The following is a 19,653-nucleotide window of genomic DNA, read 5'->3' as shown; positions in this document are numbered from 1 at the left end:
GCATATTGTTGTCCTATTGTTAGTTTAATTGCTTCTATTGCTCTCCTCATTTGTAAATCACTTTGGATAAAAGCACCTGCTAAAGGATTAAATGTAAATGTAAAATTCATTTTTGATCTGTCTTACATGAAAGCAACTTGCACTGACAAATCTTTAAATATATCAGTGACAATCTTTTGTCTCAAGATGCAGACCAGTAATGTTTTTTTTCTAAGACACGTTTATAAAAGCTACTTAAATGTCCTAACTGAACTAGTGCCTAATCCTGGCTTAATCTAAGCCCTGTCTGTGAAACCAGGCCTACAAGTTTGGTAAGAGGAACATGTCAAGGACAGCTGTTATTGTTAACTAAAAACCATTTAAAAAAATGTTCAGTAATTGAAATAAAGCTGAAATTAATTATAAATATTAGATAAAAAACTAACGTAATAAATAAATAAATAAACAAATAAATAAACTAAAATGAGAAATGGTGTCTTGCCAACTAAGTTTAACTGAAATAAACTAAGTAACGCTAAAAACGTTAAAAGCAAATGTTTAAAAAAAAACTAATATGGCAAAAGAACATCAAAATGACTTAAAAAATAAACATTCATAATAATAAAAATAAATCCTCTAATAATATATAAATAGTACTAAAAAAAACTGTTTATAATGTTTAATTACAAGTGATTATATCACAACATTATAAATTATATAGCAAATATGAGAAATTAAGCTGAAATATAAAGTTAGCAAAACATAAAGTTGAAATAATAAATAAATTAAAAAACGAACACATTGTGAAAGAGCCAACAATGCACCACAACCATTATAAAACATAAAATCAGCAATAAAGTTGTTTAGAAGGCACTATTAGTACTGAGGGGGATAACATTTTTGTAAATAATATTTCCCTAAAAAAAAAAAAAAAACTGTCTTCATTTGAATACTGTGCAAACCAGTCTCTCACATCACCACAATCATATTACAATCACTTAAATTAGTTGTAAAGTTTTTTAATTTTTTATTATCAAAGACAGCATAAAAATCTTTTAAATAGATTTTAATAGCATTTTGGTCATTTGTTGTCAATTCTGATTGTCCACAAGCATTTCAGGTTGAACTTATTTCAGTGCGAGTGTTGTATTTTGAGTTTATATTTTGGTGTAGGTGTGTATAAACGCGTCTGTGCTGCCCAGACTAACCTTGTGTGTCCTCTGTGCTTGCAATGAGCTGATCAATAACGGTGTATTCGACGCTTCAGAGCTTGATTTGTGAAAAGTTAAGGTTTTTGGTTTGTCAGTGCTTTCACTGGGTGTGTTTGAGGGGTCAGTGTGAACATTGTTTGTGTCTGAGGAGTTTAAGTGTTGGTTGTGTTTGTGTGTGCAAATGATCTTCTTAAGCTGTGCAGAAAGCTGCAAACTCAGTAACAGAACAAGATGTCCACCAACACGAATTACCCTGCAGAAAGAAAAACACATTGACTATACAACTACAGCCCAAAAGCATAGAAATTGAAAGAGAACCAATACACATATGCTCAAATACACATAAGAATGCACCTCTCCATCTCTCTCAGTAAGTGTGGCAGGGCAGTTTGCATGTCAGAGCTGCAACTGAACTTCCTGCCAAATGGAACATCACAGAGCACAACGTCAACGGCCCCATCAGCAAGAGGGATCTCTGGGGAACAGAAAAAATATAGGAGATAAGGCTCTTCCCAAGAAAAAGATTTAAAGCCCTTGTTTTAGTGCAGGTAGGCAGTGCTTCGCAGTTGTCAGGCGCGTCAGGATGTACATTAATGTCACCATGTAGTCAAAATCAACAATTCTTATTTTTTATGGAATACTGTATTGCAGTATTTATTATAAATGATTTATCAGCGCACATCATTATTTTTCTAAAATTCATGTGGCATTATAATCTTCAAAATAACTTCCCCTCCCACTTGCAGCGACATACTGCATTTTTTCTTGTTCGAGAAGCCGTTTCACTCAGATATACGTCACAGTAGCAAAGAAAAGGCTATCGCAACTTCCATTTCATGCTGATTTTAACAATGCAATGTGGTCACACACATTCCTGACTCGATCACAATGTTTTCTACCCTGTTTACATCTGTATTTATCGCTGTCCACTTTTATACATATCACCCGAGATGATTTTTATACTAGATATTGGCTAAATGAGGTCAGTGATGATGAAAGAGGAGAGAGTTTGTCCAAACCCATGGCAGAGGAACGAAGTAGCTGCACTCTTCCTTCCATTCCAGACGCTTTTAAGTTCTCTGCAGCTTTCTGCAACTGCGACGTCTCTGTATCCATGCCTAGAAATACAGCATTCTGAACACACACACACACACACACACAATGTATACAAGTCAGACGTCAATTCTGTGTGTGCAAGAGCTGCATGTGGCGTTCAGAGTGGTGTGTTTACGTACAGAATACTCCTGAGCTGCTTCCAACAATACAGCTCCAACTCCACACATTGGGTCTAAAATCACACAATCATTCAGCTGTGGAGAGAAAGACAGAAAAGAGCACAAAAATTATTAAAAAGCTGTTATTTTGTTAGTTACAGGGACAGTTCACCCAAAAATTTAAATTCTGTCATCATTTAATTACTTTCAAGTTGTTCTAAACCTGTATGAATTTCTTCTGTGGAACACACACACACAAAAAGATATTTTGAAGAATGTCGGTAACCAAACAGTTGATGGACCCCATTGACTTCCATAATGGAAGTCAGTTTGGCCCATCAACTGTTTGGTTGCTGACATTCTTCAAAATAACTTTTTAAATGATGACAGAACTATCCCTTTAATATTGATGTATTCATTTTAATTTTGAATTTGATCTTTAATTAATATGAAATAACATGTGTATCTTTTAACATTAGTTAATGAACCTGAACTAACAACTAACAATCTCTCTCAGTAAGTGTGGCAGGGCAGTTTGCATGTCAGAGCTGCAGCTGAACTTCCTGCCAAATGAAACATCACAGAGCACAGCACAATGAACAATTGTTGTATTTTTATAAATTAATGTTAACAAAGATTAATAAGTTCTGTAACGAATGTGTTGCTCATTGTTAGTTAATATTAGTTAACGCATTAACAAACCTTAACTAAAGGAGCCTTATAGGGAAGTGTCACCTTATTATAATGTTACAAAAGATTTCTATTTCAAATAAACTACAATAGTTTTGAACTTTCTTTTGAAACGTACCACAGATTCCACAAAGATATTAAGCAGCACAAGTGTTTTCAACATTAATAATAATAATAAATGTTTCTTGAGCACCAAACCAGCATATTAGAATAATTTCCTACGGATCATTTAACACTACTGAAAATTCAGCTTTGCATCACAGGAATAAATTACATTTTAAAATATATTAAAATAGAAAACACTTCTTTTAAATTGTAATAATATTTCCCAATATTACTGGTTTTACAGTATTGATCAAACTGGTGAGCATAAGAGACTTCTTTAAAAAACATTTAAAAATAGTACCATTCCCAAAGTTTAGAACGGTAATGTATATTTTTAATATGTTTGCTATGACATGTCAACTACCCATTTTTTTTTTATACTATTTAAGGCTGTTAATTTAATGATTCTACCATGTGTGTGTGCATTTGCCTCTTTAAAGTTCATTCTGGACCTCACCTGTTTAGGGCAAAGAGAGGTCATGGCCCAGGCTATTGTAGAACGCAACCCGTTGTGTTTCATATAAGAACGACTGGCTAAAGGATGCCTGAAGAAACCACACACACTGAATTAGATCTTAAGTTGGTAGATTTAAAAAAAAAAAAATAATGTAAAGATACTTACTTCAAAAGAGGGATACCTACAACACAATGGTCATCGCTTAAATACACATTCACCTAGTTACACAAAGAGACACACCCCAACAGTAACATTTAAATAGTCATGGCTAACCTCATTGTAACTGTAAACATATTAGTTTATGTAGTATTTGTTTTGTAGTATATGCATTTATGCATGAACATTTGAATGCCTGTGGTTCAGTGTGTGTTTATGAACTTATTTTTTTTAATTATTATTATTAAGTGAGTGTGCATACCTCAAGAACAGGCTCTCTCAGGTCCACCTTCCACCCAAGATGCTCTTTGATGGCCATCCCAATGGTACGACTCAGTCTCTGAAGACACACACACAACCACAATAAAAGCCTGTTCACACCAAGAATAATAATCATAAAGATAACTATAACTATACAAGTGTCCATATCAACTCAAAATATTTCAGTTTATTTCATCCACTTTAAATGCCTGTTTGAGCTGTTTAAAGCAGGATGGATTCTGATTGGAAAAAAATCATTGTGAAAGTGATTCCAATTATATCATTGCTCTATGCCATTATCGTTATAGTTGTGGTGTGGATTCACCAATTCTTTTACATTTAGAATGATTTTTATAAAACCATATTGTTGTTGTGAATGGCTCTTAAGCCAGGTTTATAAATCTATAAATATTTTTGTCTATATAGAATCAGGTCTAAATCTGAGACCACTAATGACATTACTTATATTTCACACTTTTTTAATTACAGTTAATATTATCTGCATAACAAGTAGAATTTTTAAAGTATTTAAATTAACCCAATTCACTTTTCTAATCCTATAGTGTCTGTTTATTACCAGATTTAATTTGCATACACACACACCTGAGCGGTATAAGAGCGGGCAATGACTCCACTGCAGCGGCAGCTCACTCTGAAGGATGGTGTGTGCTGACGTGACTCCTTATCGATTTCATTTGTTTTTTTTAATAAGTGTGTGCTTGAGGTGAGAGTGTGTGTGGATTCATCTGCTACAGTCAAACTCTCCTCCTCCTCATCCTCCTCTCTCCTTCTCTTGTGTCCTCGCTGCTGGCTGGACTGAAGCTCTTCCTGTAGGGCTGTCCAGGTTAAGAGGGCTTGCTTCCAAATGTCTGGATCTCCTACCACTCTCTCCTTTATAACAGCAGCTGCCTTTGCTATTAAAATAAAACCAGTGAAGATGCATAAAATGGGTTGCCTGTAAGAATAATGTACATGTAGGATAATGACGCAACTAAAGGCTTCTAACAGCCTACAGACTGGCTAAAACCAAATGTGATTTCATTAATGCAAATAAGACTTAGGTACACAGAAAGTTGACTCAAATTTTCCCATGCCAGAATGGGAAGAGTTTGTTTGCCAGGGCAGACTTCTCATTCATACTCACCCGGGTTTTTGGGAAGTGAAATGGGTTCAGCTTTGCGCAGAAGTAAAAACAGCCTCTCTGCAGACTTGAGTTGTGTCACAGTGTACAGATCAGCATTGCAGCAAAAGAACACTCTACCTGGAATCTGCTCCACCTGACACATACATAGCACAAAAAAACACTTTATCAACATTATGGAAATGTGGAACATGGCTTTAATATGCAGAGTAAATCTATCTAGTTAATTATGGACTGATCTTTGTTCGGACTTCTTTAATTTACTTTTATGTTCAATAGTAATACATCGCTTACATCATTTTAAATGCCCTGTAGTGGCTGTCTGGTGATTGAAAAAGTTTGGAGAGTGTCAGTTTCATAGAACTTTACTTACTTTAGAACAACATTTATGTCATAAAATAATTAAAAACCTCAATGAAATAAAAGGTGATCAACTCACTTGAGAAGCGTAGAGTTTGTGTTGTACCTCCTCGGCCAGCAGCTCCTCCATCCCCGCGCCTGCAGTGCAGTACAAGTGCCTCATCATCACCTCTTAAAAGCGAGCACCATTACAAATACAAGCAGCATGCAACTGTAAACACTGCTTTACTCTTCCGGGTTCACCCGTCTGTCAAAATTAAACCTCAATCTCAATATTAAACAGACTTTCTAAATATAGATATGATAGATATACATCTCTGATTTTCAATCTTCATTTTATGAATATATATATATATATATATATACACACACACACATATACATACATACATATATACACATAAATAAAAGCCTTAGTGCTAAGTCGGTTTTGTTGCATTTTTCGCTCGAATTTATTACATTTATTTTTCCCAAAAAATCTGCTCGATTTCATGGAAAACATGAACTGCAAAGTGCTTTTTATTTATTTTTTGGAAATGTCTGAGTTTCGTCATGGGTTTTATTTGCCTTGTTATTTTACGTTTCTGATTTTCCCGCTTGGCCTTTTTTTTTTTTTACACCTTACTTAATAGATTCTGTCTAGTCTTTCCATGATTTCACAAAAAAATATTGTAAAGAGTGTAGTATTATTTTCCTCCCCACACATTGCAGCTGAAACTTTTAATTTGAAATATTTTCTACTGTCAGGAAATATTCTGAAGGTTACAGCGCCTCTCGTGGCCATAAAACCAACTCTTTTAACTCACGTTATAAAAACAGTAACTGTATATCATGAAAGTGATGTAATACCCAAGCAGTTGCATTACGTCAATTTATTAAAACTTGCAAACTATCTTAGCATTTTCTTCAGTTTATTGATGTGCAAATTTCACATGACTATAAAAAGTACTTCAAGAATAAAAAATAAAAAATAAAAAAAACACATCAAGGGACAACTTTTATATAACAAAGATTATAAACATGAAACAAACCTCATATTAAAACAAGAACCAACTAATGGAATCAGATAACCCAGTTTACAGTCATTTATATTTTAATGTCCATTGTTTTGTTGTCGTATTTTTTTTGCATCAAAAAATCATTTTTCTGAATGTCCACAGAAAGGTGTGATGGCAAGATCTGTCATTCTGCTCTACTTCCTTGCCACTGCAGTCAGCTGGTCCCTGATGCGACCCAAACCGTCTATCATGGTGTCCAGTGTCTCTCTACTCAGCTCCATTGTAAGTGTGGACTCACTTGGACCGCCGCTAATGCACGGAGTGTCCTGGAGCTTCGGTAAACAAACACAGAGTTGTGAGAGGTATTTTGAAAAAATTGTAAGTCTGAAATATGGACTACCAAATATTACATCAATCAAAATTAAGTTTTAAACCAATGTTTTATTCTTATTTCAGAATAATAACTGTTGTAAACCAATGTTTCATTGTTATATCAGATAAATATCTTTAATTAGACATATCCGTTAATAAAATAGTAATTTTAAATTTCAGCATATATTATGTCTGCATCTTACTTTCATTTGCAACAGACAGGTTGGCACAGCCATACGACTCAAGGAGTCCGAAGCAGTTTTCATGTCCACTCGCCACTCCATATCAACCAGCTTTGGCAGTGAAACTATGAAACACACGTCATAACTTCACAGCTTCAAAATGATTTCATTATGGACCACAAGCATAAAATACAATGTCATCAAACATCTTGCAATACAATGAAAATATGAGAAATCACACTCACTTTGATTTGACAAAGCATCATTTCTCCATGCGACACTGAAAATGTTTACATCAAAAACATGTTATGCACTTGTCTGCAGGGTACATTTCTGCAGTACAGTTATTTGACGATCTAAAAGGAGGTTTAAAAGGAGTATCCACCTGTTTTCCAAGAGAATTTTGGTGATCAGATTCTTTAGGTTAGAGTGGAATGATTCTGGGAAAATTGACAGGATCTGTTCCGGAGAGGTTAGATTCTGGTACACAACATCATGCGAGAGTGTGTGAAAAGCGGTCAGCAACTGTTGAGGAATAAAAAAATAAATAAAAAAAATGCATTAACACCAACAACATTTATGTGGTTTTGTATGCTTTGTAAGGAACATTAACCTATTAAATCCAACCAATAAAACCTGACACCAAAATTAACTTTTGGGTTCGAAGGATGTGAAAAGAGCTGCTAAAGTAGGCCTATTTCTCAAAGTTATCAACTATAAATGAAAGTAAAAAAAGTCTTGAAATTATGTGAACATGTTTGTAAAGTCACATGATCAAAGCTGCTTAGTTTGCCCATCTGAAAAATACAGCAACCATATTTGTTAGCCTATATATGTGTAATAAATACATACATACATACATACATACATACATGATCACAGTAACTGTGGTAACATGTGACCAGCAAACATTTCGAATAAATGATTTATAAAGCATTGCGACATTAATTAATATTCATTTATTGAATCTCTCACAAATGCATGACAGAAAAATATATTACATTGTGCAACTTTCTTTTGGCTCTTATGGACCAAATGAGCCATTTGACTCGGTTTCACACCGGTTAAAATAGTAAACATAATGAAACACAGTTTCACATTAACATCCTTGTAAAATACATCTGGTATTTTAGCCGGGAAATATTTGAAATCATATGGCATGAACCCACCTGCATCGCTTCACTCCTGGAAACAGAAAGAGAATTGGCAGTTTTTTCGATTACAGACTGACGCTTGGAGGCTCCGGCTGGGAAACTCTCAGCGCAGATCTGCCGCACAACATCTTTAGAGGGAGCCTGAATCAGAAAGAAATAGTGGCAGAATGAACGGCTTTTCAACGTAGTCAACAGCAACTGACAAACTGCATATGAATGAGTGACTGATCGTACCTTTAACAACAATTGCAAAGCAGTGAACTGATCCTCTGTAAGAAAAGCCATGTTTCAGACTGAAAGTTGCGGTCACGTGAATTCACGACAGAGACAAGTGTCAAAATAAAAGACCCTACGTAAAACGGTATTTCCTAAACTATAATGGTTTTTGTACATCTCGTGATAGATAATCAGTAAAGGCGGTCAAGTAATCAGAATATATTCTGATAGGCTTTTATGAGAACTTGTATTCTCCATCTTTCCTTCTGTTTACAAGTACAAATGCTCCAATGGCTTTTTACTGCTTTAAAAGCTTTTAAGATAAAAGGTACTAGAGCCAAAGTTATTTACAGCTAGTCACAACTACATTCAAATAAAGTTTAGATAACATGAAATTAATACTTTTGACAGAGGTGGTAGTGTTAAAGGGAGTTCACCTAAAAGGATAGTTGTCATAATTTACTCACCCCCCAAGTTGCTCCAAACCAGAGCCCGTCTACGGAGAGCCTTGGCACTCCCTATTCAGCCCCATTGTATTGATTTTGGTTGCAGTTCCATTAGAATTCCACTGGGGGTGATCGCGAGCGAGTGCAGACTGAATGGGAGTCAATGGGGCTATACGGCTAAATGTGCATCTTTCACCCGATTGCCGTTGAGAAATCTCAGATTTTATTGTAGGCTTTGCAAGTTCAACATGGGTTATAGGTCGAAAGTTGAATGAACGAGTACTTATGTCCTTTCGATTTCTTACAGGTTGAGTTGTTGTTGCCCATAACACGCTAGCATTCTGCTAACGAATGCTGATTGGTCAGTGAAGGACTGATTACGACCAGAGATACCGCTTGATGGCATCGTGGCATCCGAAGCGGGACCAGAAACAAACACTCTTCTAGCACGTGTATTTACCTGTGTCAGCTGTGTTGTCGATGCCTCGAGAGAAAAGAAAGTGCAGAGCGCGAACTCACCAGAGTGAGTGAAGGATTGCCGTGAAGCAGTATCTCTGGTCGTACGATGTGTGTGACGTCATTGACATTTTAAAAGACTTTTTAAAGCAAATAAGTGACTCTAAAAAAAACCCAGCAATGTGTAATTTCTTTGCATCTCCTTTCGAATACAACATTCAAATTACTAGACAAAAAATTATATCCTGAGAAAAGTGGGTTTTGAGGGGTATTTCGCCATAGACCTCCATTCATTCTGCACTCGCTCGCGAGCGCCCCCGCATGGATAGAGACGTGTTACTGCAACCAATCCAGAACCCGGAAGTAAGCAGAGAGTGCCAATTCTCTTCCTATTAGACATTCTCTGTCCAAACCTGTATTAATTTCTTTCTGCTGAACACAAAATAAACACAGGTGCTGGTCATATTAGAATATCATGAAAAAGTTGATTTAATTAAGTAATTCCATTCAAAAAGTGAAACTTGTATACATTCATTCCACACAAACTGATATATTTCAAGTGTTTATTTCTTTTAATTTTGATGATTATAACTGACAACTAATGAAAACCCCAAATTCAGTATCTCAGAAAATATTGTGAAAAGGTTCAATATTGAAGACACCTGGTGCCACACTCTAATCAGCTAATTAACTCAAAACACCTGCAAACACGGGTATTTTTATAACCGTCGTGACCTTTTTTACGCGGTTCGGCCACACGGAAACGCAGTATCAGGTCACTGAAACCAAACATTTTTGCCAGGGTGGTTGCAGTGTTGTCGTGTAGACAGTAAAACCGGGGTTTTTGCATCATTCAGGCTTCTGATTGGCCAACGTGGCTTTACGATTAGGGTTATATCGCCGCCTGCTGGTGTGACAGCGCTTGATAGCGTGTTTTTGCGTTTTCATGTAGGCGGAGATTTCTTTTAAACCGAGCATGTGTAGACGGGATTTTTTTTTTTAAACGCAGGAGGAAAAACTCCGGTTATAAAAATACCCGTGTCCGTGTGGACTAGGCTACACAATCATGGGGAAGACTGCTGACTTGACAGTTGTCCAAAAGACGACCATTGACACCTTGTACAAGGAGGGCAAGACACAAAAGGTCATTGCTAAAGAGGCTGGCTGTTCACAGAGCTCTGTGTCCAAGCACATTAATAGAGGGGCGAAGGGAAGGAAAAGATGTGGTAGAAAAAAGTGTACAAGCAATAGGGATAACCGCACCCTGGAGAGGATAGTGGAACAAAACCCATTCAAAAATGTGGGGGAGATTCACAAAGAGTGGACTGCAGCTGGAGTCAGTGCTTCAAGAACCACCACGCACAGACGTATGCAAGACATGGGTTTCAGCTGTTGCATTCCTTGTCAAGCCACTCTTGAACAAGACACAGCGTCAGAAGCGTCTCGCCTGGGCTAAAGACAAAAAGGACTGGACTGCTGCTGAGTGGTCCAAAGTTATGTTCTCTGATGAAAGTAAATTTTGCATTTCCTTTGGAAATCAAGGTCCCAGAGTCTGGAGGAAGAGAGGAGAGGCACAGAATCCACGTTGCTTGAAGTCCAGTGTAAAGTTTCCACAGTCAGTGATGGTTTGGGGTGCCATGTCATCTGCTGGTGTTGGTCCACTGTGTTTTCTGAGGTCCAAGGTCAACGCAGCCATCTACCAGAAAGTTTTAGAGCACTTCATGCTTCCTGCTGCTGACCAACTTTATGGAGATGCAGATTTCATTTTCCAACAGGACTTGGCACATGCACACAGTGCCAAAGCTACCAGTACCTGGTTTAAGGACCATGGTATCCCTGTTCTTAATTGGCCAGCAAACTTGCCTGACCTTAACCCTATATAAAATCTATGGGGCATTGTGAAGGAAGATGCGATACGCCAGACCCAACAATGCAGAAGAGCTGAAGGCCACTATCAGAGCAACCTGGGCTCTCATAACTCCTGAGCAGTGCCACTGACTGATCGACTCCATGCCACGCTGCATTGCTGCAGTAATTCAGGCAAAAGGAGCCCCAACTAAGTATTGAGTGCTGTACATGCTCATACTTTTCAGTTGGCCAGCATTTCTAAAAATCCTTTTTTTTGTATTGGTCTTAAGTAATATTCTAATTTTCTGAGATACTGAATTTGGGATTTTCATTAGTTAATCATCAAAATGAAAAGAAATAAACATTTGAAATATATCAGTCTGTGTGTAATGAGTGAATATAATATACAAGTTTCACTTTTTGTATGGAATTACTGAAATAAATCAACTTTTTCATGATATTCTAATTATATGACCAGCACCTGTATGGGTAACCAGACAGTTGATGGGCCCCATTGACTGCCATAGTATGAGAAGAGGGTTTTTTTGGAAGTCAATGGGGCCCATAAACTGCTTGCTTGCCAACATTCTTCACATCTTTTGTGTTCAGCAGAGGAAATTCACACAGGTTTTGAACAAATTGAGGGTGAGTAAATGACCATTAATTTTTGGGTGAACCATCCCTTTCAGAACAAGCTGTGTTCTGCTGAACACAAAAGATGATATTTTGAAGAAGGTCATAACAGTTGATATACCCCATGGACTTCCATAGTATTTCTAACTCAGTGGTTCTCGATTCCAGTCCTCGTGACCCACTGCTCTGCACATTTTGTATGTCTCCCTTATTTAACACACCTGAACCAGATCATCAGCTCATTAGGAGAGACTCCATGAACTAAACTGAGTGTGTCAGATAAGAGAGGCATACAAAATGTGCAGAGCAGTGAGGACTGGAATTGAGAACCACTGTTCTAACTCAAGTATCCTCTAAGGCAGGGATGGGCAACTTCAGTCCTGGAGGGCCATTGTCCTACAGAGTTTAGCTCCAACCCTGAAAAAAAAAAAAAAAAAAAAAAAAAAAAAAAAAAAAAATATTCACCTGCCTGTAATTTTCTAGTAATCCTGAGGACCTTGATTAGCTTGTTCAGGTGTGTTTGATTAGGGTTGAAGCTAAACTCTGTAGGACAGTGGCCCTCCAGGACCGAAGTTGCCCAACCCTGCTCTAAGGAATGCTGCCACAGAAACATTAAATTATGACAGTTTACCAAACCAAATATGCCATTTGAAAAAAGGCAAAAAGAACGAACCCACTCAAGACAATCGTTCTATAAACATTTATTTCGACTGGCTGCAAGAACAGCTCAAACAAGAACACCATACTGTTTAAGAACATCAGTGTATTTTGCGATCTTGCTTTCAACGTTCTTTTCTGCCTGCTTGGTGAGCTTGATCTGAATTTTCTTCTTGGAATAACGCAATTTGGCCTTTTCCTTCCTTTTCTCCTCCAGGGTGGCGGTGATGGCCTGGTACTTCCAGCCAACTTCATGGGCCAATCTTCCAAGCAGGGCAAACTAGAGAAAAGAAATCAGAAAGTTGTTATGAGTGGGGCACTTTTTTTTTTTTAAAGGCCTAGAATTAAGTGGCAAAATCTACAGGGTAACAAATATTCTGGACCTTATCGCCAAGGTAAAACAAGGAATATTTAATATCTGCAGCTTTTTGTCTCAGCTGGTAGTGCATGAAGTGGATTCATGGTCGTTAAACTCATACTTGCTGTGGAAAAACATCACTGACAAAAAGCGATTTTTAATATCATTGAAGAGATGATATTTCACACAAAAAAAACCCTCACCTTGCGTGTGGGCTTCAGACACACAATCTTGAGAGCAGCTGGGACGACCATACGCTTTCTCTGTGGAAAAGAATTGGAGATCAAAAAAAGAAAAAAGCCAATTTCTAACTCCAGGAGAAGCAAAGTCTCAGATAGTCTTGTGTATTCTCAGTTGACACTCAAACAAGGCAGTGAAAAAGCATCATTGACAGTACTAATCTGTGAAATACTAAATTGACTCAGAATAATCTACCTTGTCATAAGGAGGAGGGATGCCATCAAAGACCTTCAGCCTGTCCAGAGCAGCCTGACCTCTCTTGGTTTTGTGTGGAAGCATACCTGTTCAAGAAAGTCAACATATTCAATCCCTCACACATCCATTGAAAGCGTGCAGCTAATCACAGATTATCTCAGTGACATTCAAACTCAGTAGTCAGATCCGTAGATTGGAATCATCAAACTGGATTCAGATTCGGGATAAATGGGTTCATCATTGTTTGAAACATAACCACTTCAAAGTATCCATGGAGAGGAGAGGACAAAAACGCTCACCTCTTACTGTCCTCCAGAAGATCCTGCTGGGGGCTCTGAAGTGATATGGTCCACGGGAAGGGTTGGTGTTCATCCTCTTGCGGAGGAAGGCCAAATACTTCACTGCACAAACACATGCCATTTAGCACCACACAATTCAATAGTTTCACATTGGTCACATTCAGTGAACTTAAAACCCAACATACTTATAGGTGGTCAAACTTACGTTTGTTGCAGTATAAGTTCCCAGAGATGTTGATACCTTCACACCTCACCACCACAATTTTGTGGCCTGTAAACAAAGCACAAGAATTACTACTAAAATGAGTTAAAAAAACACTGCTGTTGACTGTCATATGCATAAAATGGGTTTCAACAGATGTCACTGGTCATAATCTGATTCTTAAAGAGAAGTTGACCAAAAATGAGTTGAGGGTAATTTGAGGGCAAGTAAACCGTTCTTATGTATGAACTATTGGGTTGACGTCAGAACCCAATGTCATATTGACGTCAACATCCGATGTCATACAGACGTACAGGGTCAGGTCTCTAGGTGTGAGTTCCCAGGGGCACCAAAGAGTCTTAATCCACCACTGGCTACATATAATGTGTAATAAACACAGTACTTGTAAACATCCCAGTGGTAAAATCTGTGACCAGCAAACATTTCGAATACATAAGTGATTTATAAAGCATTGTGACATTAATATCCATTTATTCTTTCCTTTGATATTCATACACCCTTTTCCCTTACAAATGCCTGACAGAAAAATACAAAGTTGCTTTGTTTGCAACTTTCTTTTGGCTCTTACGGACCAAATGAGCCATTTCTGACTTGGTTTCACACTTGGTTACAATAGATACAATGAAACACATACTTTCATATTAACATCCGAGTAAAGTACATCTATTTTAGCTGGGAAATATTTGAAATCATATGGCATGAACCCACCTGCATCGCTTCACTGCTGGAAACAGAAAGAGAATTGGCAGTTTTTTCAATTACAGACTGACGCTTGGAGGCTCCGGCTGGGAAACTCTCAGCGCAGATCTGCCGCACAACATCTTTAGACGGAGCCTGAATCAGAAGAAGCAAAGTCTCAGATAGTCTTGTGTATTCTCAGTTGACACTCAAACAATGCAGTGAAAAAGCATCATTGACAGTACTAATCTGTGAAATACTAAATTGACTCAGAATAATCTACCTTGTCATAAGGAGGAGGGATGCCATCAAAGACCTTCAGCCTGTCCAGAGCAGCCTGACCTCTCTTGGTTTTGTGTGGAAGCATACCTGTTCAAGAAAGTCAACATATTCAATCCCTCACACATCCATTGAAAGCGTGCAGCTAATCACAGATTATCTCAGTGACATTCAAACTCAGTAGTCAGATCCGTAGATTGGAATCATCAAACTGGATTCAGATTCGGGATAAATGGGTTCATCATTGTTTGAAACATAACCACTTCAAAGTATCCATGGAGAGGACCAAAAAACTAAAAAACAACAAAAAAAAACACACAACTCACCTCTTACTGTCCTCCAGAAGATCCTGCTGGGGGCTCTGAAGTGATATGGTCCACGGGAAGGGTTGGTGTTCATCCTCTTGCGGAGGAAGGCCAAATACTTCACTGCACAAACACATGCCCATTTAGCACCACACAATTCAATAGTTTCACATCGGTCAAAGTCAGCGTACTTAAAACACAACATACTTATAGGTAAGTGTGTATGGACCAAATGAGCCATTTCTGACTTTGTTTCAAAAAACATAATGAAACATACTTTCACATAAACATCTGAGTAAAATACATCTGGCATTTTAGCTGGGAAATCTTTGAAATCATACGGCATGAACCCACCTGCATCGCTTCACTGCTGGAAACAGAGAATTGGCAGTTTTTTCAATTACAGACTGACGCTTGGAGGCTCCGGCTGGGAAACTCTCAGCGCAGATCTGCCGCACAACATCTTTGGACGGAGCCTGAATCAGAAAGAAATAGTGGCAGAATGAACGGCTATTCAACAGAAATTGACATATGAATGAGTGACTGATCGTACCTTTAACAGCAGTTGCAAAGCAGTGAGCAGTTGAACAACTTGAGGGTGAGTAAATGACCATTAATTGTTGGGTAAACCATCCCTTTCAGAACAAGCCCATTTACAATAGGAAATGCATATATAACATGTCCAGTAAACAAAGGAATAGTTCACTTTAAAATAAAAATTGTCATTTACTCACCCTCATGTCGTTTCAAACCTGTATGAATTTCTTCTGAACAAATTATATTTTGAAGATCATCACAACTGAAGTTTGATTTACCCCATTGCCTTCCATAGTTTTTTTTCCTTCTATGGAAAGAAATGGGGTATATCAAATATCTAGTTACCAACGTTCTTCAAAATAGCTTTGTGTTCAGCAGAAGACAAATTCATACAGGTTTGAAACATGAGGGCAAGTAAATGAATTTTTTTTAAAGTGAAATATTCCTTAAAAGTTGATCAACAGCTTGCCGAGTGTGCTTTTAGAAGCATAGCGTTTTAAAGAGTCTCCAATGAACCGTTTTTGTAGACTGCTATAAGAAAGAGTTGTCAATATAATTAACCAGTTGTAGAAATACACTTGTTTAACGCAAGTATCCTCTAAGGAATGCTGCCACAGAAACATTAAATTATGACAGTTTACCAAACCAAATATGCCATTTGAAAAAAGGCAAAAAGAACGAACCCACTCAAGACAATCGTTCTATAAACATTTATTTCGACTGGCTGCAAGAACAGCTCAAACAAGAACACCATACTGTTTAAGAACATCAGTGTATTTTGCGATCTTGCTTTCAACGTTCTTTTCTGCCTGCTTGGTGAGCTTGATCTGAATTTTCTTCTTGGAATAACGCAATTTGGCCTTTTCCTTCCTTTTCTCCTCCAGGGTGGCGGTGATGGCCTGGTACTTCCAGCCAACTTCATGGGCCAATCTTCCAAGCAGGGCAAACTAGAGAAAGAAATCAGAAAGTTGTTATGAGTGGGGCACTTTTTTTAAAGGCCTAGAATTAAGTGGCAAAATCTACAGGGTTTCAAATATTCTGGACCTTATAGCCAAGGTAAAACAAGGAAGATTTAATATCTGCAGCTTTTTGTCTCAGCTGGTAGTGCATGAAGTGGATTCATGGTCGTTAAACTCATACTTGCTGTGGAAAAACATCACTGACAAAAAGCGATTTCAAATATCATTGAAGAGACATCACACACAAAAAAAAAAAAAAAAAAAAAAAAAAACCCCTCACCTTGCGTGTGGGCTTCAGACGCACAATCTTGAGAGCAGCTGGGACGACCATACGCTTTCTCTGTGGAAAAGAATTGGAGATCAAAAAAAGAAAAATGCCAATTTCTAACTCCAGAAGAAGCAAAGTCTCAGATAGTCTTGTGTATTCTCAGTTGACACTCAAACAAGGCAGTGAAAAAGCATCATTGACAGTACTAATCTGTGAAATACTAAATTGACTCAGAATAATCTACCTTGTCATAAGGAGGAGGGATGCCATCAAAGACCTTCAGCCTGTCCAGAGCAGCCTGACCTCTCTTGGTTTTGTGTGGAAGCATACCTGTTCAAGAAAGTCAACATATTCAATCCCTCACACATCCATTGAAAGCGTGCAGCTAATCACAGATTATCTCAGTGACATTCAAACTCAGTAGTCAGATCCGTAGATTGGAATCATCAAACTGGATTCAGATTCGGGATAAATGGGTTCATCATTGTTTGAAACATAACCACTTCAAAGTATCCATGGAGAGGACCAAAAAAAAAAAAAAAAAAAAAAACACACTCACCTCTTACTGTCCTCCAGAAGATCCTGCTGGGGGCTCTGAAGTGATATGGTCCACGGGAAGGGTTGGTGTTCATCCTCTTGCGGAGGAAGGCCAAATACTTCACTGCACAAACACATGCCCATTTAGCACCACACAATTCAATAGTTTTACATTGGTCAAAGTCAGTGAACTTAAAACCCAACATACTTATAGGTGGTCAAACTTACGTTTGTTGCGGTAGAAGTTCCCAGAGATGTTGATACCTTCACACCTCACCACCACAATTTTGTGGCCTGTAAACAAAGCACAATAATTACTACTAAAATGATCAGTTAAGATCATTTAAAATAAGATCGTTTAAAAATAAACTGCCATTGGTTGACATCTGTTGAAAACCATTTTATGCATGACAGTCTGGTCACAATCTGATTCTTAAAAGAGAAGTTAGGGTAATTTGAGGGCAAATAAACAGTTCTTATGTGTGAACTGGCTCTTCAAAAAACAAAAACAAAATTCTCTTTAATAGTCCTATAACTATAAATACACCAAATAACTGTTATAATGCATGATTGGTAAATGTATATGCATAGTGTATAAGGACACCTTAAAGCGTAGCCTAAAAAAAAAAAAAACTTAAAAATAAATTTAGTATAAACATACCCAGCAACACTTGCTTGGCCACAATTGCGGCGAGACGACCGAGTAGATGGCCTCTGCCATCAAGGATCAAAACCTGTGAAGAAGTGAAACCAGGTGTTTTATTAGTATGGAATTGACGAATAATTGTATATGCTTCTATCAAATCATAGCTTTTTGTCTCAGATGGTAGTGCACGTAAAGTATTCTCATGGTCGTTAAACTCGAATACTTAATTGTGGTTGCGAGCTAATCATCGACAAAAAGCACATCTGACGTTAGCCATGTGTTACCTAGCAGATTAATACGCCACCAACAGCTTTTCTATACATTTAATGATATAATAATACTATTCAAGACGTGATCTTTGCAAAGAAGCAATGCCAAAACCATTCGCGCCGCTTGCAGTAAAACGTATTTCAATTAATAAGCGTTAAAATAAACGCTTCGAGACCAGTCCAATCGTCAATTAACTTACATAACGTTACTCTCAAAACATCCTGAAATAGAAGTAGCTAATTTATAGAGTACCTGAACATTGACAGCAACGCTAGTCCGGTTTTTACTGCACCACGAGTGTTACGATCACTACAGGCCTGTAACTTCCAGCAAGACATGATGCGTGGTTAAATTTCTCTCCCAAAAATAGCAGTTCTACCGCTTAAAACGGAACCCAAATAACGCAAACAGCGGCAGGTGACGTTACCTACACATTAGCCCCCAAATATCACATTCCCTCGCTGAGGAAAATCGAGATATTTAATGTAAATCGCACCACCCGAACGCACCTTATTGAACCGGTCCGCCATGATGTGGGAAAAGAAAGACACGAGGGGCCGCCCGATGTAAAAGACAGGGGCATGGGCGGGGCTTCACGCATCATCGGAAATGACGTGTCAGACTCGCTGTCGCTGTTCTTCAGAGGACGTTTGTAATCTGATTATTTATTTCTGCTGCCATCAACTGGAGCGCAAATGAGCTACAAGGGCTCTAAATTTACAAAATCAAATAAATGAATTTCTGCTGTGTCTTGAATAGCTTTTTAAGCAGTAAAGCAACCTGTTCCTGAAGGCCCAACAATACAGCCTAATTCAACACACCTGATTGGCTCATTAGTGTCAAGACCTGAAATGGGTTGGTCAGATAATAAAAATATCTAAAACGCATGTAATTTCATTTGGTATAATTTTCTCCAACTAACTGAAACCATTATAATTTACAGATGAATATTGATGCTCAAATCAATTGCTATCTTTATGCACCAAGCAAGCATACAATTTATACCAAACAACTTAATTTTTTAGACATGTTTATTGACAAGAGGAGAAACTGTACTGATTTAATACATTATATTATTTCAGTGTTTCAATCATACATGTATTATAATATGCTTTCATCATAAGTGAGACCAGAGTTTACATAGTTGACTTCTTAAAGTAAAGGATCCACAATTATTTTGTGAAGTTTAAAATAAGTGGGGCATTTGTTTAATGAAATGTAATGTCTTGGTTTGCCAGTCTCAGTCATCATGTTTAAGTTTTCTAATTTTGCCCTCATGGCGACTGATCTCCTGTTGTAATCTCTCAATTTCCTTCTTGTGGT

At 37.6% G+C, this 19,653-nt stretch overlaps 5 protein-coding genes across 8 annotated transcripts in view; all 5 read right to left on the bottom strand.

Moving 5' to 3' along the window:
- Window positions 1-980: 980 nt before the first annotated feature.
- thumpd2 (THUMP domain containing 2) lies at window positions 981-5,819 on the bottom strand. The gene is made up of 10 exons (XM_084096091.1): window positions 5,654-5,819; window positions 5,218-5,350; window positions 4,677-4,987; window positions 4,075-4,152; window positions 3,822-3,874; window positions 3,657-3,744; window positions 2,426-2,500; window positions 2,210-2,324; window positions 1,545-1,665; window positions 981-1,443 (listed from the first exon to the last, which is right to left on the bottom strand). The coding sequence occupies exons 1-10, from the start codon at window positions 5,738-5,740 to the stop codon at window positions 1,137-1,139; spliced, it is 1,368 nt and encodes a 455-aa protein (XP_083952217.1). The 5' UTR covers window positions 5,741-5,819; the 3' UTR covers window positions 981-1,136.
- An 896-nt stretch (window positions 5,820-6,715) lies between these two features.
- On the bottom strand, window positions 6,716-9,880 carry commd9 (COMM domain containing 9). Of its 2 annotated transcripts, none has more exons than XM_084097841.1 (8): window positions 9,813-9,880; window positions 8,964-8,983; window positions 8,515-8,549; window positions 8,296-8,421; window positions 7,512-7,651; window positions 7,372-7,406; window positions 7,148-7,251; window positions 6,716-6,904 (listed from the first exon to the last, which is right to left on the bottom strand). In XM_084097841.1, exons 1-8 carry the CDS (start codon window positions 9,860-9,862, stop codon window positions 6,767-6,769), a joined length of 648 nt encoding a protein of 215 aa, XP_083953967.1. In that variant the 5' UTR covers window positions 9,863-9,880; the 3' UTR covers window positions 6,716-6,766. The 2 variants fall into 2 exon arrangements, with proteins under 2 accessions (XP_083953967.1, XP_083953968.1); XM_084097842.1 differs by having other exon boundaries at window positions 8,934-8,983; window positions 9,813-9,822.
- Window positions 9,881-12,564: 2,684 nt separating this feature from the next.
- Window positions 12,565-16,253, bottom strand: LOC311072670 (large ribosomal subunit protein uL13-like). 2 transcript variants are annotated; one of them, XM_084097845.1, is made up of 9 exons: window positions 15,468-16,253; window positions 15,135-15,236; window positions 14,813-14,898; window positions 14,560-14,685; window positions 13,834-13,899; window positions 13,629-13,730; window positions 13,330-13,415; window positions 13,098-13,157; window positions 12,565-12,816 (listed from the first exon to the last, which is right to left on the bottom strand). In XM_084097845.1, exons 6-9 carry the CDS (start codon window positions 13,699-13,701, stop codon window positions 12,607-12,609), a joined length of 429 nt encoding a protein of 142 aa, XP_083953971.1. In that variant the 5' UTR covers window positions 13,702-13,730; window positions 13,834-13,899; window positions 14,560-14,685; window positions 14,813-14,898; window positions 15,135-15,236; window positions 15,468-16,253; the 3' UTR covers window positions 12,565-12,606. The 2 variants fall into 2 exon arrangements, with proteins under 2 accessions (XP_083953971.1, XP_083953972.1); XM_084097846.1 differs by lacking the exons at window positions 14,560-14,685; window positions 14,813-14,898; window positions 15,135-15,236 and having other exon boundaries at window positions 15,468-15,491.
- Window positions 16,254-16,345: 92 nt separating this feature from the next.
- LOC311072669 (large ribosomal subunit protein uL13) lies at window positions 16,346-18,969 on the bottom strand. Of its 2 annotated transcripts, none has more exons than XM_084097843.1 (7): window positions 18,840-18,969; window positions 18,076-18,148; window positions 17,643-17,708; window positions 17,437-17,538; window positions 17,122-17,207; window positions 16,890-16,949; window positions 16,346-16,597 (listed from the first exon to the last, which is right to left on the bottom strand). In XM_084097843.1, exons 1-7 carry the CDS (start codon window positions 18,858-18,860, stop codon window positions 16,388-16,390), a joined length of 618 nt encoding a protein of 205 aa, XP_083953969.1. In that variant the 5' UTR covers window positions 18,861-18,969; the 3' UTR covers window positions 16,346-16,387. The 2 variants fall into 2 exon arrangements, with proteins under 2 accessions (XP_083953969.1, XP_083953970.1); XM_084097844.1 differs by having other exon boundaries at window positions 18,583-18,877.
- Window positions 18,970-19,343: 374 nt separating this feature from the next.
- Window positions 19,344-19,653, bottom strand: part of atp5if1b (ATP synthase inhibitory factor subunit 1b) — a 2,490-nt gene continuing 2,180 nt past the window's right edge. The window contains exon 3 of the mRNA XM_084097540.1: window positions 19,344-19,653. This exon is cut by the window's right edge and continues 59 nt beyond it. Within this exon, the coding sequence (XP_083953666.1) occupies window positions 19,571-19,653 (83 nt within the window). The 3' untranslated portion in view covers window positions 19,344-19,570.

Source organism: Abramis brama (genome assembly GCF_963993115.1).
Source record: "Abramis brama genome assembly, chromosome: 21".
Classification (NCBI taxonomy): Eukaryota; Metazoa; Chordata; class Actinopteri; order Cypriniformes; family Leuciscidae; genus Abramis; species Abramis brama.
The sequence above is the reverse complement of the archived record's forward strand: the minus strand, read 5'-3'. Positions and strand labels throughout refer to the sequence as shown.